This window comes from Solanum stenotomum, chromosome 11 (assembly GCF_019186545.1).
Source record: "Solanum stenotomum isolate F172 chromosome 11, ASM1918654v1, whole genome shotgun sequence".
NCBI classification, from domain to species: domain Eukaryota; kingdom Viridiplantae; phylum Streptophyta; class Magnoliopsida; order Solanales; family Solanaceae; genus Solanum; species Solanum stenotomum.
In genome coordinates this window covers 39,351,527-39,368,807 of record NC_064292.1, presented here as the reverse complement: position 1 = coordinate 39,368,807, position 17,281 = coordinate 39,351,527, and the positions used below count along the sequence as shown (strand labels likewise).

The following is a 17,281-nucleotide window of genomic DNA, read 5'->3' as shown; positions in this document are numbered from 1 at the left end:
AACCTAAAACTAGTTAATGTTGCATCTAATTTGTATACATTTGGTATCGAATTGATATCCCATTGGAAAAATTGAAAAAAGGACATGTAAATTGAGATTTCAACCGAATTAGATATCCATGGGGGCTCAATCGTGAGTTCTGTTGATTTTCTTTTTCAATGAAGAAGACAAACGTTGAAGATGGTGAGAGAGAAAGAATTAGTTCTATGTAAAAGAGGAACGTGGGGGTGGGGGGTGTTAAATCTGGAAAAAAATTTCTCTAAAATGGTGTAAGAGATAATGACAATTGATTCTCTATTAATGTTATCCCTAAAATGGAATAAGAGATAATGACAATTGATTATCTTATTTCTCTTACTTATTAATTGTAAGGTAATTATAAAAATAATACCTAATTAATTAAATCAAATAAATTTAAACTAATATGTTAATACTTGTAATTAAACTGGTATAAGTAGTAATATAAAAAAAGTACATCGAAAGGCTGTAATATTAAGCCTTAAATAGATATGTGGGTGAATTTTCCAAAATAAAATTACTTTCAAATAGCTAAATAAAATATGACAATTTTGAGACATGACAAAATATGAAGACAATGATAAGTGAAAAAGTAAAATTTTGTTAGGTATTTTAAAAGAAATGTTACGTATAATAACTCCCACACTGTTACAAAATAATGAAGATGAGATACTACAACTTGTTATTTGAGTTACTCTCAATTTTCTTATTTCTATAAATTTAAAAAATATTAAGTATCATGCATTTATTCAAGCATTATGAGGGCAAACAATGTTAACTAAAAATTTAACACATAATTTGTGTAAGATCAGTTAGACAAGCCCCGAGTGTGTAAAGGCGTAAGTCTTGCTGAACTAAGCCCCACACATGAGTCTCAGGGTGTTCTGCTAAAGCCCCGCCCTGAGGCGAGCCCCGAGACGAATTCCAACAGAGTCTTTTAAAACACTCTTGTGATTTTTATGGATGATTTTGATGGAAAACTGGAAAACAATAATCTCCCTAGATCTCCTCTGCCCTTTCCCAAGGCGTTCTTGCGTAAGAATGGACACTTGTAGAGAACTTTCTACCTTTACAAGGACTTACCTGCTTATAACTGTCTAGTCTTACTATAACGGTGTTGCCCCAGAGGAATTACCTGCTGTCTAGTCTTACTATAACGGTGTTGCCCCAGAGGAATTACCTCCTATAGCGAGATTAATTCACCCGTCGTAGCACCGTGCACAGAATAGAAACTCAGAAATTCTCCATAAATCGTCCATTTCGCAACACACCCTTAAATCTTAACATTGTCATGTTCGATATCAGGAGTTCTACTCACTTGAATTTGATTTCAGGAAGTCTTATAGACTCCTTAACGTCTTAGAAACAACAGAAACGATTCTACTCAGATGTTTTACCTAATCCTTACACTGAATTTTTCTAGACGTCATCTTGCTCATGTTTCGTCCAAACATCTACCTGAGATTTTCAATTCGCTACTCTCAAATTTTTCTTGTCCGATTTCTTTTAAAAGTAACTCACCCCTAATGATAAAAAAAGTCATTACAATAGATATCAATTTATCCATCATTCGTCTCCAAATGATCAGTAGTAAAAAGGTGAGCTAAATCAAGAAGGGAGTATTACCTGAATCCTCAAACAAGTGAGGGTACTTGTCCTCATATCTATTTCAATTTTTCAAGTGGCTTCTTCAACTGTCCTCAATTTTCGAACTTCCCAATCAAGAATAGCAACCAACTCCTTCTTGTACCGAAGGTCCTCATGCATCGTCTCACAGAATTATTTCTAAGAAATATAATAATTTTTTTACCATGAATGTTTTAAGCAAAAGCTAAAAATTTAGTTGTGGTATGTTTAGATAATTATGATATTTGAATTAAATAATAACAATAATTAATTTAAAAAACTCATACGTAAATAAATATTTAATCATAAAATAAATAAATTCATAACATTATCCAAATAAAAATTCATATCAAACTAAAGAGTAAAGGAAAAAAAACAATTATAATAAAAGTAAATACCTAAATCACGATCTAAAAGTAAATACCTATATATATAATTATAATTTTAAAATTATATTTATGTAATCAACACTTAATTTTTCAATTATACCTCTATTTTGCTCAAAATTTAAAATCAAATCATATTATGTCGTTTTAATCAGAATCAAACAAAATTATAGTGGGCCTGAATTAGTTCTTCGGTTTGGTGTCGGTATAATTTTTTCAAAAATCAATTCTTTGGTATGATGTTCGATGTAAAGATCTCAGAATTTCGAAGCACCGAAGAACCAAATTCTTATTTATTTATTTTTTAAAATAATATATATTTATAGACATTTCTTAACTAAAAATAAAAAAAGTCAAATAACAATTAAATCAGTCGTGAACAAATTAAAATAGAAATAAATGTACAATTCAATAGTTCACTTCAAATACAATTCAATAGTTCACTTCAAATATTATTTATCAAGAAAAATTAAAATATATTTTTGTCAATGTACAATTCAATAGTTCAATTCAAATATTCTTCGTCTTTGTTTTTCTTGAGAAAAAGTAGTTGGGACACAAAAATCTTGACAAAAATAAATATAATCTTTTAATTAGCACATGAAATAGCGAAACATATCATCCTTCACCTACTTTTAAAATTTCAAACATCTTATACTAATATTTTATTCTGATTTAACTTTTTATTTACTAAAAAAAAAACTAAATTTAAAAACACCAAATTAAACTAAACCGAACCAAATTAATTCAATGTGATATACGGCGTAAACTTTACTAGCTTAAACCAAAACCATAATGTGAACTATTTTTTTTTTTAACTCCATTGATCATTGATGTGCAAAAACTTATAATTTGAGTTTGGCATACCAAACTTTGTACACGATCATTGAGGGGAGTTCACTAAGCTATACTTAGTCAAAACCTATGGGGGATCGTAGATGATATGGGATGGTTTGTTCATTTTGATCCTGAAAGAGTGACTATCCCATTTGTCCATATTGACTAGCCCCTTTACTTGATTGGGAAGCTCAGTTTGAGAGTAGAAGACATGGATTGACTCAAAATTATGGCTCATGCTTTCCAATTTATCAGCTGGTTTATTGGCTTCTCGAAAACAATGCTTGATTTCAAATCCATTCTTTTCAACTAACTCTTGGATTTCATTGATGATGTGTAGAATCCTCCAAGGCACTTTCCGTTCCCTTCTGACGCATTTGGTAATGAGGAGAGAGTCAGTTTCTCCAATGATCACACTATGTCCATTATTTACACAACATTTTATGCCAAACAACATTGAAGCTGCTTCTACCATGTTGGATGTTCCTGGTCCTAGAGGTATTGAGTAAGCACAAATAATTCTTCCTTCATTGTCTCTGACCACTCCCCCTCCTCCACATATACCACGTAAACAACTCCCATCACTATTTAACTTAACAATGTGGGGGGGGGGGGGGNGGCTTGTTCCATTTGATAGCTCTGGAAACTCTTTGCTCAATGTTTGCTTCACAAGCATTGCAGATTGCACTCCATTCCTCTCCTAAGTTGGCTCTTCTAAACTTCATTTTTAGAACCTGCACAAGAGTATTTAGAACATTAGTCTTGGTCCTATAGACGGATACCCTTAAGTTTTCAAACTTTCTACTACATCTTGCTTTCCATAGCTCCCACACTATGATTAAAGGAAGAATTTTGGATATGTAGGTAGCAAAAATGTTGTGGGACTTGTAGTTCCACTAATTAAGTAACATCATCTTGTATCTCCTGCTGGTGTGATCGATTCCTAGAGGACCTGCAAAAAAACTCCAAATTCTTTTAGCGTGGTCACCTTGACATAAAAGATGGTTAGTGTCTTCTATGATATGATCTATATTGTTGTTGTTACAACAATAGCAAGTACAATCAACTTGAATACCAAACATGGAGACTCTTTCATTGGTAGAAAGTTTATCTCTAATGACTCTCCAGTTGAGGAAGGAGTTTTTGAAAGGAATATCCTCATGCCAAATGTTTTTTATAAAATTGTTACTGTTACTTCTCTGCCTATAATTGCTCCAGGAGGATTTAATAACGAAATTTCCATTGGTGTTAGGGATTCAAATGGCTTTGTCTCTTCTGTTGCTATGCAACACAATATTGAGCTCTCTAATTTTATTTTTAGTGTCCGCATCAGGTTGATTATGAAGCTTGTCCCAATCCCACATTCCATCAATGTAGACATCTTTGATACTGATTTGTTGTTGTTGTACATTATCAGGAAACAAAAGATAAAGGAATTGGCTCTTGTAGTGGACATTGGCTCTTGTAGACATATTAAAGGAATCTGATACTGTTGCTGAAATGTTTGGAGTCTTTCTAGAGATCCTACTGATCCTATCCCTCTTATATTTCACGATAGTGTATCAATCATTAGATATATTCAAGGGTAGAAGTAGTTTGAGTGTTTTTGAATTCTTCTGTCATGGTGTGACTTTGATCATAAATCTTGCCAAGATTCTGATTGTTCCTGGGAGATAGGTTGTTGTAAACTCTAATGTTTTGTTGAACTTGAGAGGTTAAACTGTTACCAGTTTCCTGAGATTTTGATTTGTTGGTTCCTCTAATGGCCTCATTATCTGACATGGTTTGGCCTTCTTCTCTGGTATGAGTAAGCTCAAACTCTGTTTCCATTACTTCCACATCATGATAAACTTCTTCATATTCATCTCTTTCTCTAGGCTCTCTGTTTTGTTTATTCGAGGGTTCATGGTTGTTGTTGTATCCACCTTTTTGTTTATTATACATTCCATGAGTTTCAGTATTTACTTCTCCTTTCCAATTGGCTCCCTGGCTAATAGTGTCTTCGCGAGTTCCCATTTTTTTTCCTAATAATTCCATCATCATCTCTTAATTCACCTTGGAGTGTGACTTCTTTCAGGATAGAAACTTCTCCGGTGAACTTTTTCCTTTTAATTTGTATGTTTTTTATGTGGATCTTTGATAACTAAACTCAACATTTAGCCTTGTAGTTCTGCCTCAGGATTGGTAATACTAGCAGCATTTCCACTTCTTGTACTTCTAACGTTGAGCTTTGGTTGGTGTCTTTTGCTAGCCTTGCCTTCTTTTTCTTTTTGAGCTTTGTCCCACTTTGAGCTTCTCACTTGATTTTGTTGATTTGCTGAAGTATCATGTTTTTCCAGGTTCACTTGGCTAGGTTCTGCATCTTCCATGTCCCTATTTTCCTTGTTTTGGAGGATATTGAAGAAGTTACTGGTTACTTTTAATCGTATTGTTGTCAATAGTAAACTTTTTCCCATTTGGTGTCTCCTTTGAATCGATTTCCTTTCCCCTTCGCTTTACCACATTATGCCATCCCTCATCTTTGTTTTTAGTGGGATTAGAGTTTTCCTCCATGGCATGGAGTTTGATCCATTTTGTTGCTCCATTGATCTATGTTTTTGTTGCCGTTGAAGGCTCTAGCTTCCTCTTTTGGCGTGGGTATCTACATCCTCTTTTCGTTTTTCCTCTTTGCAGTTTTCAGTAGAATGGTTCTGAACTTTGCAGTGGGAGCAATAGATTGGCAGTGTTTTATATTCAATTTTTTGCTCAAAAGTCTCTTCTTCACCAAAAAGATTTCTTACTTCTACTCTCACTGTTTGAACTCTTAACTTTGTTGTGGTTGGTTGTTATGAATTAGCCCCAGCTCAATAGGGATACCAACAAGGATATCACACAAATAGCTATTGGGCCGAGTAAAAGTAATCGGGCCAAGCCTTCACAAAGGATTGTTTGGGATCCAGGCCCATTTACACTTTGTTAAAAAGGGCAAATGAGTTGGAAAGAAGGATTATGCAAATTGTTAAAGAAAAGAGTGTTTCCTCTCATCTCCCTTCTTAGTCTAAGTTTCCCATCTCTTCTATCCAGTTCTATATTTTCTGCTCTTCTTTTCCTTCAGTTAAGTTTTCTCAATTTCGTTGTAAGGACGTTAGTCGTTCCCATTTCTCAATTGTATTTTGTGTTCTTTCGCGATTATAATATATATCCTCTTTGAGTGGTAACTTGAGTCCATTACATTGGTGCTTTCATTGAGAGAACTCCATCAGCTATGTTTCTACCTAGATTCAGTGGCAACGACAACGGCAACCCGAAGAACTGGATTTTTCGGGCAGAGTTGTACTTCACATACCTTGGTTTCGACGAGAAAGACTGGCTACCTCTTCCTTTCTTCTACTTTGATGGCGAAGCTCTTTCCTGGTTCAATTGGTTGTTTTGCAACAAGCTACTCGTCGATTGGAACCATTTCAAGGATGCATTTACTCAGCGATTTCAACAACAAACCAACATAAATGTGTTAGGGCATCTGGCTAATTCCTCACAGGTTCATTATGACTACGTTAGTTCTGTCCCTATAGTTTCACAATCAGTTATGGTGTCTCCCTTTCCTGCTTCCAGTCATTTTTCAAAGTCCTCTGCCATTGTATCAACCTACAACACTGGAAGCTCACAGGCAGACCAGGTGTTTGATGAAAGTTCTCACCACATTGAAGACTCGGTCCATGAATTTGACATGGCATTTGACTTGGTAGAGGATAANAGAGCTTCAAAATTGGAATGATGAGTATCTTGAGTAAACATATTTTTGAAATGCCTAACAGCAGCTTCATCAATACCATTATTTCCTTCAATCCATTGATCATGTTCATCCATAATTTTTGAGATATTCAATCTCCTTCTCATTTCTTTCATAATATTGTGGAAATAGGTAGTGTTGGCATCCCTTTCTTCAAACCATTTAGCTCTGGCTTTCTGTCTCAAGATACTATCTTGAATCTTGAGATATCTAACGAATTCAACCTTACATCTAGAGAGCTCACTTCTGTTCTCTGGGGTGTTGTTATTCATACAAGTATCCTCAAGAATTCTGATATCTGCTTCTAATTTTTTTGGAGTTTCATAAATATCCCCAAAAGTTAGTTTAGACCAGATGCTAAGATCTTTACTCATCCTTTTAATTTTTTGATGAAGAATGTACATAGGATTTCCATAGATATTTCCTTCCCAACTTTCTTGTATAGTCTTAAGATAGTCAGGGTGATCAGTCCAAAAGTTCAGAAATTTGAAATATCTTATGAAATGGGTGGTTTCATTTGTCATCTTGACTAGAAGGGGAGCATGGTCAGAGCTGGTTCTAGATAAATGAGTCACTGAAGTGTTAGAGATAGAGTCAAACCAGCTAGAGTTATAGACTAATCTATCAAGTCTCTTCCATATAGTAATAGGAGGATCCCTATTATCACACCAAGTGTATATAGAACCATTGTAGCCTGCATCTTGAAGCCCACAGTCATTAAGATATTCTAAAAAAATCAAGGCTTTCTTCTAGTCTGTAGCTTCTACCTCAATTTTTCTCCTCAATAGAGGTGATAACATTGAAATCCCCAATGGCACCCCAGATTCCTTGGATATTGTTAGCCATTTTACTCAAATAATTCCATAGTTCTCTTCTAAGGTCTTCGTTGCATTTAGCATACATTACAGTCAAGAATATAGGCTGATTGTTAAGATGGGTGGCTTTGATCAGAACATGTTGTTCTTTATCTTGAAAGATGGTGATGTCCACTTCAACTGTCCAAAGAATCCAGATCTTATTAGAGCAATTGCAATAACTATGATCCATTCTTAACTTCTTTTTGAATCTTTCCATCTTTCTACTGTCCACCATTGGCTCTTGTAGACATATTAAAGGAATTTGATACTGTTGCTGAAATGTTTGGAGTCTTTCTAGAGATCTTACTAATCCTATCCCTTTTATATTCCACGATAGTGTATCAATCATTAGATATATTCAAGGGTAGAAGTAGTTTCAGTATTTTTGAGTTCTTCTGTCATGGTGTGACTTTGATCATAAATCTTGCCAAGATTCTGATTGTTCCTGGGAGATAGGTTGTTGTAAACTCTAATGTTTTGTTGAACTTGAGAGGTTAAACTGTTACCAATTTCCTGAGATTTTGATCTGTTGGTTCCTCTAATGGCCTCATCATCTGACATGGTTTGGCCTTCTTCTCTGGTATGAGTAAGCTTAAACTCTGTTTCCATTACTTCCACATCATGATAAACTTATTCATATTCATCTCTTTCTCTAGGCTTTCTGTGTTGTTTATCCGGGGGTTCATGGTTGTTGTATCCACCTTCTTGTTTATTATACATTCCATGAGTTTCAATATTTACTTTTCCTTTCCAGTTGGCTCCCTGGCTAATAGTGTCTTCGCGAGTTCCCATTTTGTTAGTGAGTGAGGCCCATTTTGTAAGCTGATTTGCCTCTTTTTTCCTAATAATTCCATCATCATCTCTGAATTCACGTGTGACTTCTTTCGGGATAGAAACTTCTCCGGTGAACTTTTTCCTTTTATTTTGTATGTTTTTTTATGTCTTTGGGATCTTTGATAACTAAACTCAACATTTTTCCTTGTAGTTCTGCCTCAGGATTGGTAATACTAGCAGCATTTCCAGGTCTTGTACTTCTAACGTTGAGCTTTGGTTGGTGTCTTTTGCTAGCCTTGCCTTCNATAGGGATACCAACAAGGATATCACACAAATAGATATTGGGCCGAGTAAAAGTAATCGGGCCAAGCCTTCACAAAGGATTGTTTGGGATCCAGGCCCATTTACACTTTGTTAAAAAGGGCAAATGAGTTGGAAAGAAGGATTATGCAAATTGTTAAAGAAAAGAGTGTTTCCTCTCATCTCCCTTCTTAGTCTAAGTTTCCCATCTCTTCTATCCAGTTCTATATTTTCTGCTCTTCTTTTCCTTCAGTTAAGTTTTCTCAATTTCGTTGTAAGGACGTTAGTCGTTCCCATTTCTCAATTGTATTTTGTGTTCTTTCGCGATTATAATATATATCCTCTTTGAGTGATAACTTGAGTCCATTACATTGGTCTTGTTAAAGATTTCTTACTTCTACTCTCACTGTTTGAACTCTTAACTTTGTTTGAACTCTTAACTTTGTTGTGGTTGGTCTTGTTTTCGTAGTCGTCGCTTTATCCATGATCAACGGACCCCTATGGGATCCACAATTCTACAAAGGGCGTCCCAGGTAAATCCGGGAGATTTATCCACACAGGTGCTAAAGAATTTTCGACATTCGATTTGAAATTTGGGGTCCATTTCAAGATCTTCATATCAACATCATCATTTAAGGCAATAGAATCTCTGGAAAAGATATCATTGAAGTCTTCTTCATTTTCAACATCAATAAAAACATGATATCTATCCTTAGCTCCAATTTTAACTTCCCCTTTGGTAGTGATAACCTTAGTAAAATCGGATCTGATTCTATCGATGGCTGGTCTTCCTCTAGAAAACTTACCGATTATTGTCCATCGGCAGGTGTCCGCCAGAAGCTCGTGTTCCTCCTTTGTAAATACCACGACTGCTTTGCCATCTATGATTTCGTGCGCTCTTGGAGGGAGCCTTATTTTCAGTTTTGATCGATTTCCCATTCTGTATCCTAGAGCACCTGCATACGAGTCCTTTCTATTGTGATTGTGGGTTTGGTCTATTTCCATGGTTTGGTCTATTTCCATGGGCTTGGTTCTGAGAGGTGGAAAGTCCTCTGGTTGAGGCGGTCTATTCTTGTTCGCCGGGTCTGGAAATTTGGGGTTGTTGCTTCCTCTGGTGTTATCATCGGAGCTGGCCGGTGATAGCCGTAACCAGCTCAAAAGAGCCGTAGTGATAGGTTGAGCTTAACAGTGGAAAAAGAGAGTTGTACGGAGAGAAAATTTTAGACTTTAACTTAATAACTTGAATGTGAACTATAATATTAAAGGCATCAATCCAAGAAGAACTAGAAAATCTCAAATTAAAAATATATATAATATTTCAAAATACGAATACATTTAGCATTCTTTTATCACATATCACATACCAAAATATTAGAAAACATCAAATTAAAGCAGAGGAACAGATGATGAACAGAAAACAGAGTAACTCATAAAATCAAAGCTCTTCTCTAACAGAGGACTCTTTTCCTTCTTGTTTGCTCTCAATAGAGACAACTTTAGGACCTTTAATTCTATCAGCAGACAATTTAGCAAAAGAAATAGTAAGCACCCCATTTTCAAGCTTAGCTTTCATTGTATCAATATCAGCATTCTCCGGCAAACGGAACTGTCTCCAGAACTTCCCGTAGCTCCTTTCAACACAATGCCAATGATTCTGCTCATCATTTTTCTCTTCTTCTTTCTTCCGCTCTCCACTCACTCTCAACACTCTGTTTTCTTCAATCTCTATCTTTATATCATCTTTCTTCAATCCTGGTACGTCTATGCTTATCACGTGCCCCTCCGCCGTCTCTTTCCAGTCCACTCTCGCAATTGAAAGCGGCAGAGTAGTCTCCTCTCTGTTTTCTAATCCGAATGGTATTTGTTCCAAAACTTTGAATGGATCAAGAAATGTATTAGCAGGATTGCTGCCAATCATTTGGTCTAAGATTAATGGTAGAAGTGATGAGCCATCTGCGCCTAGTAATGATACCTGAAAAATGCAACCAATTGAAATGATGAGCAATGTTAATGTGCTGACAAACCTCATCTGTGTAGTCTTGATAATCTTCTTCTTCTTTAGTATTTGATTGATGATTTTCTGTTATAATTTGTTGATTGAGTTTGGGGGTTTGATTGGTGCAATTTATATAGAGAAAAATGGTGTACTGTTTAAGAATCTTGAAAGTTCGGAAAATGTTGAGACTTCTTGCGAAACTTCCAGCAGCTTACAAGTAAATGGAATTTACTATACCCTTCCAGAGGTTTCTTTGCATATGTCTTCTGTAGAAATATAAATATAACTAGTTACCCAAATATAAACACATAAAATTCAGACATTCATATTCGAAAAAAAAAAAAAAGACTCTCGTTTCAATTTATTTTATGTTAATTTAATTCCATATGAAATTCAAGAAAGTAAAAATAAACCTTTTAAAATATTGTATCGTTACTATACCTATAATATTTGTTTTGATTGTTACTTAAAATGTATTGTATTGTATTATTAAATTTCATTGTTACGTAACAACGAAAACCCCTATTTTATGGACAACCGATTTGGTGTGTTCCCATTATTACTTAATTTCTTTTTCCAATTATATCTTTACATAATATTTCAAAATACTATTTTACCCTTTACCTTATATTATTTAATTCTAGTCAAACCTCCTACCATAGAATAATTAAGGATATTTTAGTAAATTTATAAATTATAATACAGTACGATACAATCAAACCAAACAATTAAAATGTTAATAAACAACAACAAACAATACAGTCTAGCCAAACATTGTATCTACCATACAGTACAGAAACAATGGATAACAATGATCCAAACTGAGTGTAGTGGTTTGAGGTTTTTTCTTTAAAGACTTAATTGATAATTCATACTTTCTCTGTCTCATTTTATGTGAGATAGTTTGACATTTAAGAAAAAAAGGAAGACTTTTAAAATTTGTAGTTCAAAATAAAGGATAGAAATTTGTGTAACTATAAATATAAACATTATAGTTAAATTGTTACGTATTATAAAAATGTGTCATTTAAAATAAGTTACATAAATTGAGACAAAGGGAGTAGTCAATTAATAAATTATAGTTATACTCATAGTATTATTGTTTTTAATTCCAATTGTCTTAAATTTTGGGTTATTCTACAATGTGCAGTGTTTGCTTTGTGCAAGATACAATCTGTCAATTTATATGCATGGTTCATTTGCTTTATTTACTTTTTTTTTTTATCAAGTATTTTTAGTTATATTTTTGTGTGCCGAATTTGAAGGGTTAAATTGAAATGATGAGGAACGTTAATTTGCTGACAAACCTCATACTGTGTAGTATTGATGATCTTCTTCTTCTTTAGTGTTTGATTTTCCGTGATAATTTGTTGATTGAGTTTGGGGGTTCGATTGGTGCAATTTATATAGAGAAAAAGGGTGTAATGTTTAAAGATGTTGAAAGTTCGGAAAATGTTGAGAGACTTATTGCGAAACTTCCAGCACCTTACAAGTAAATGGAATTTACTATACCCTTCCAGAGGTTTCTTTGCATATATCTTCTACAGAAATATATATATATAACTAATTACCCAAATATAAACACTTAATTCAGGCATTCAAAAATTCCAAAAAAAAAGAAAATACTCTCGTTTCAATTTATATTATGTTAATTTAGTTCCATATGAAATTCAAGAAAGTAAAAATAAACCTTTTAAAATATTGTCGGTTCTTAATGGTTATTGGTTTACGGTTTATGTTGCAATTTCACTTTTTTTTTTTATTGATTCTTAGTGGTTTAAGGTTTTCTCTTTGACGACTTACTCTCTCCGTTTTAAAAAGAGTGTCCTAGTTTGACTTAATACGGAGTTTAAGAAAATAAAGAAGACTTTTGAATCTTGTGGTTCTAAATTAAAGTTATGTCAAATGTACAAAATTGCTCTTTAATCTTATGATCTTAAACAGCCATGTGGAAAGGTGAAAGTAAAATGTTACCAAAAAAGAAAAAAATCATTCTTTTTTAAAACAAACTAAAAAGGAAAAGATGTCATACTTTTTGAAAAGGAGGGAATAATAGATAATTCATAGTAAATTAATAAATTATAGTTATACTCATATTATTGTTTTTAGTTTTGATTGTCTTAAATTTTGGGTTATTCTACAATGTGCAGTGTTTGCTTTTATCAAATTTACAATTTGTCAAATTATATGCATGATTCATTTGCTTTGTTTACCTTTTTTTTTCAAGTGTTTGTTAGTTATATTTTTGTGTCAAATTTAAACGGTTAAATTGATAACCAAATTACCAATAACAATCAATAATCAATAAATGAATTATTTGTAAGCCAATATTTTAATAGTTCATGAAATCAGTAAGCTTCAACATTGATCCGAATTAATGATACGTGGCCCTAATTAAAACTAATGTAAAACTAGATATTCCGACGAGGCGAGGACCTTCAAAATTAAATAGATAATCTGTAATTGATAGTGAAGTAATGTTTTGGGAAAATAATATTTTGTGTGGGTACAATAAAACCTCTCCAAATTAGTACTCGATAAATTAATAAGTTTTTTAAAATATTTTTTTTTCGATTTTGACTTGAGCCAACGGAAAAAATTATTGATTTCAATTATGAGATAATATATATGTTTAGAAGACCGTTATATAAATAATATGGCCCCATTAATAGTATAAATTAATAATTTTTTAAAATTACAAAATATCTAAGAAAATTTAGTGAAATATGATTTATAGTGTTTTTTTTTTTTAAAAAATTAAATCTAATTAAGGCCCATCTCTAACTTTTCTTATTGCATCTAAAACTTCTAGTGTTGTCTTCTTGAAACTGCACCAAATTGTTGTCAAGAGTTCTAGACGTGAGTGATTTCAAAAGTATTGTATCGTCTTCAGCATCATCATCCACATTATTCTCTCCGAGGGTATCCACAATTTTTCTAAGCTTTGAACATCTAAATATATGTATCATTTTCACTAGATCGGTAATCTAATAAACTATTAACATCCATTTTATTACGTTAATTGAGATTTTAATGGTGACCTCAAATTCATGACTATCGTTGACACAAGAGGTTTCATTTAAATCATTAACGCTTCATCTTGCAACCGATATATAATCTTTATTGAATCTTGAAAATATTCTTTAAATTAATAAATATTAATTTATCTCTTAAATAATACTTTTATAAAATAATAATATTTTGTAATCCTGTTAACCTTAATTTAGAAAGGTTTTACTATATAATATCAATCAACCTACCATACTTGGTACAATTGGAATTGACGGAGTATCTACTAATATAAAATTGTCCCTTTTCCATTTTTAATATAAACTAAATACTAATGGAGACGGAAGAAGAAACATTCCATAAAAGTCTTTCCTATACGTAATAGGAGAAGAAAATTATTATTATTAATTACTCCCTACTAATTATAGTTTCTAAAAAAGAATTACTCAAACGCATCAAATTCTACTATATAACCATGGCAAAACTTATTACTATTTGGTTTAGTTATTATTGTTTGAGAGTAAGTATAATTCACTTTGCTCATCTCAAGTCAGGTAACTTTTGTTCTTTTTTTGTTTTCAGATTTTGTAATTTTATTTTGTTTTCAGATTTGATTATTTATACATCAAAAAGTGCCTTTCGATGGTTTTTCTTTGATTTTAATAATTATGTGTATGTGCATTTTCTTGAACTGCAGACAAAATGGGAAGATCAAAAATCAAAATAGAACTTATTCAAGATCACAAGAAGAGGAAGTCAACTTTGGTAAATCGGAAAGCTGGCTTAGTCAAGAAAATCTCGGAACTCTCAATACTTTGTGACATCAAAGCATGCATGATCATATATGAAGGAAATTATAATCATAAAATTTGGCCAAATGATTCAAATGATGTTCAAGAGCTAATAAATCTCTACAAAAAACAGTCACTCGATTGCCGAACTAAGAGGGGTAAGACCCTATCCAACTTCTTCGAAAATGATGAAAAGAAAAAGGGTGAGATCAAAGTAGAAAAGTATCCAACTTGGGATTTAAGGTTTGACTATTTTTCTCAAAAAGAATTACAAAATCTTGCTGTTGTTGTTGAGAAACGAATGGACAAGGCAAAAGGAAAAATTGAATTGTTGAAGAGCATGAATGTTCATATTGGAAGTTCCTCACTTTCTCATCAAGAAGTATACAACTACTCTGAGCTCATGAACAACAACAACAACTTGATGAACCAAACTACTCCAAGGCATATTTCTTATGTGAATCCTTTTACCGATTACAACAACTTCTTTCAAGAAAATATTCCAATTAGTGGTGTAAATTCAATGGGTGTGGGAATGGATAATGGACTTCTTACTATCGATGATTATCAACTGAACAACGTAGATCATTCTACGATGATTGAGAAAGGAAATTGGTTGGCAAATAATGGAATTGGTTCAAGTTCAACTATGCAACCTATGATGAATAATGGAACTGATTCAAGTTCAACAATGGAGTACCCTTTCATATACAATGGCTATACTCATATGCCTTATGGATTTCAGTAGATCAAAATACATTTTGTGTGTAATTAATTAGTATATTATGCAGTTCCTCTTTTGTTTATTATGTTGAAGAAGTTGGAGCAAACAAATTAGGAACTGTTTGTTTTGTAAGAGTAATATTAACTTTGGTGCTTCTAGTTGCATTCTCTTTTGTGCACGTACTAATTACCCTTTTGCCAATATCTGCTTCTTCAATTAGTCGATGTGCCAACTAAAATTGTCTCTATATTAAGATTTGTGTTTTTTTTATAAAAAGTTACAATTTTTATGAAGAGTTGTGACTTTTTCGTAAGGTTGTGATTTTTCAAAGGGTTAAAGACCTTTCTGATAAGGCACAATAAGCACATGTTTTCACACTATTCTTTGTTGTCTATAAATAGAAGGGTTTCCTCTTATTTTTCAACAACGAATTTCTGGGTACTTCTTCTACTACTAAATCTAGTATTTTAAGTGTACTTTACTGTTGTTGAGTGGTTCACTGACACTATGGTTTTAGGTATCGATACACCGGTGAGTAAGATCATTCTATCCTTTGAGGATATATTCCATTAACTTGAGGAGAATAATATCATTAATTAAGGAAACATTGTGCATTCATTGAGCTCAATTTTCTTTTTTGAGAAAAATATTTTGTATATTATTTCTAATCTGTTTCAGATTCTATTTTCTTTACTGGTTTTAAGTTTCTAGTTTTGAAAATACTCTTTAAAACTTTGTTGTTTCCTACAAAGTTTTTCAAAGTTATTGTTCTAAATATCTCAGGAATACAAAATTAACAAGTATGTTGGCAGAGTTGGCAAAATAATCACTCTCCAAACTTAATTGAGCATTTAGACACATGAAGTCTTCAAAAATTTGAACTTTAGACACTAAATATGACATCACTCAATATTCTTCCAAAACATACAACACCATACTCTCAAATTTTTAATACTACACTTTGGTTCCACTAATACAACAAATGTGGGATTGTTTTTTTTTTTTTTCATTTATTAAAAACAATTCCACTGGAGAAAATCTCTCCAAGAAGAAATCAAAATGCTTCCTTTTTTGTAGCTGATTTAGTCGATTATGATGACTTTTCTGACGATATTATAGCTTTCACAGGTGAAATCATCATCATTCTAGTTATTGCTTTCATTTTTATACCATTTTCTTTCAAATAGCTTCAAAGAAAAAATTTCCTATCATTTTAGAAGCTTGAAAAAATCTTCCAAAATTACTTCATAACTCATTTTTAGATAAACTTTAGTAGTTTAGAAGGACTATAGATACATGTTCTCCATTTCAGGAGCTTGATCTAAACCCGATCTTGTTCATTCACATTTTGTACAGATTTCGTATCATTCATTGATTGCTAATTACTGATATCTTAATCTAGTATCTATCAGTGTAGTCTATATATGACAGTAGCTGAATTTGTTGTTGCTGGTGGTGATTATATGGAAGTATGGGAGGAGACTCCCAAAAGTTGGTATTGGAAATCTTTTAGTAAGACGATAGTGCCCATTGCGTTGCGTTGCGTCGCAATGGTTCATATGACGATATGATTGCAAGTGTAATTAAGGCCGGTGAGTTAGCCTGCGAGCCAAGAAACTTGATGATAAGCTATCAAATCAATGAGAGGGGAAAAATACATCCCATATTTATAAAGAATGATAGGCATGTGAGCTTGTACATGATGGATATTGCTGCTAATGGCTCTAGGCCTATATTGAGGATAAATATCATTGTGAGGTCTTTGATTGAACCAACGAATTCATTTAATGACAACGACTTGGTTGAATATGAGAACTTGGGTGATCAACCAAATGAGAGATTTTGTGATCAATCAAATGACAGTTTGGATGATGATTCAATGAATAGGTATGATTATTCAGTGAATGTTGAAGATCAGCCCGTAGATGCGGAAGATTTTAAACATTTCAAAGAAGTGTAGGGAGATAAGGAATTGAGATCACAACCCAACCATTCTTTCTCTAATGGAACTAATTTTTACTTGTATCAAACATTCAGTACTAAGAGTGAGCTACATTGTTATTAACCGAAGCAGTGACGAGAAAATCTTTTGATTTTGCTACAGTGAAGAATTGTACTAAATACTTAAAAGCGAAATGTGTATCTCGTATTTGTGCGTGGATGCTGTGGGAAAAGAAACATGAGTGTTCAGATA

General features: G+C 33.0%; 2 protein-coding genes across 3 annotated transcripts; one reads left to right on the top strand and one right to left on the bottom strand.

Annotated features, from left to right (window-relative positions):
- Positions 1–9,858: 9,858 nt before the first annotated feature.
- LOC125845278 (22.7 kDa class IV heat shock protein-like) lies at positions 9,859–11,948 on the bottom strand. 2 transcript variants are annotated; one of them, XM_049524757.1, is made up of 2 exons: positions 11,871–11,948; positions 9,859–10,591 (listed from the first exon to the last, which is right to left on the bottom strand). In XM_049524757.1, exons 1-2 carry the CDS (start codon positions 11,873–11,875, stop codon positions 10,003–10,005), a joined length of 594 nt encoding a protein of 197 aa, XP_049380714.1. In that variant the 5' UTR covers positions 11,876–11,948; the 3' UTR covers positions 9,859–10,002. The 2 variants fall into 2 exon arrangements, with proteins under 2 accessions (XP_049380714.1, XP_049380713.1); XM_049524756.1 differs by lacking the exon at positions 11,871–11,948 and having other exon boundaries at positions 9,859–10,648.
- Positions 11,949–14,274: 2,326 nt separating this feature from the next.
- Positions 14,275–15,111, top strand: LOC125845277 (agamous-like MADS-box protein AGL103). The gene has a single exon (XM_049524755.1). The coding sequence runs from the start codon at positions 14,275–14,277 to the stop codon at positions 15,109–15,111; it is 837 nt and encodes a 278-aa protein (XP_049380712.1).
- The last annotated feature ends 2,170 nt before the right edge of the window (positions 15,112–17,281 follow it).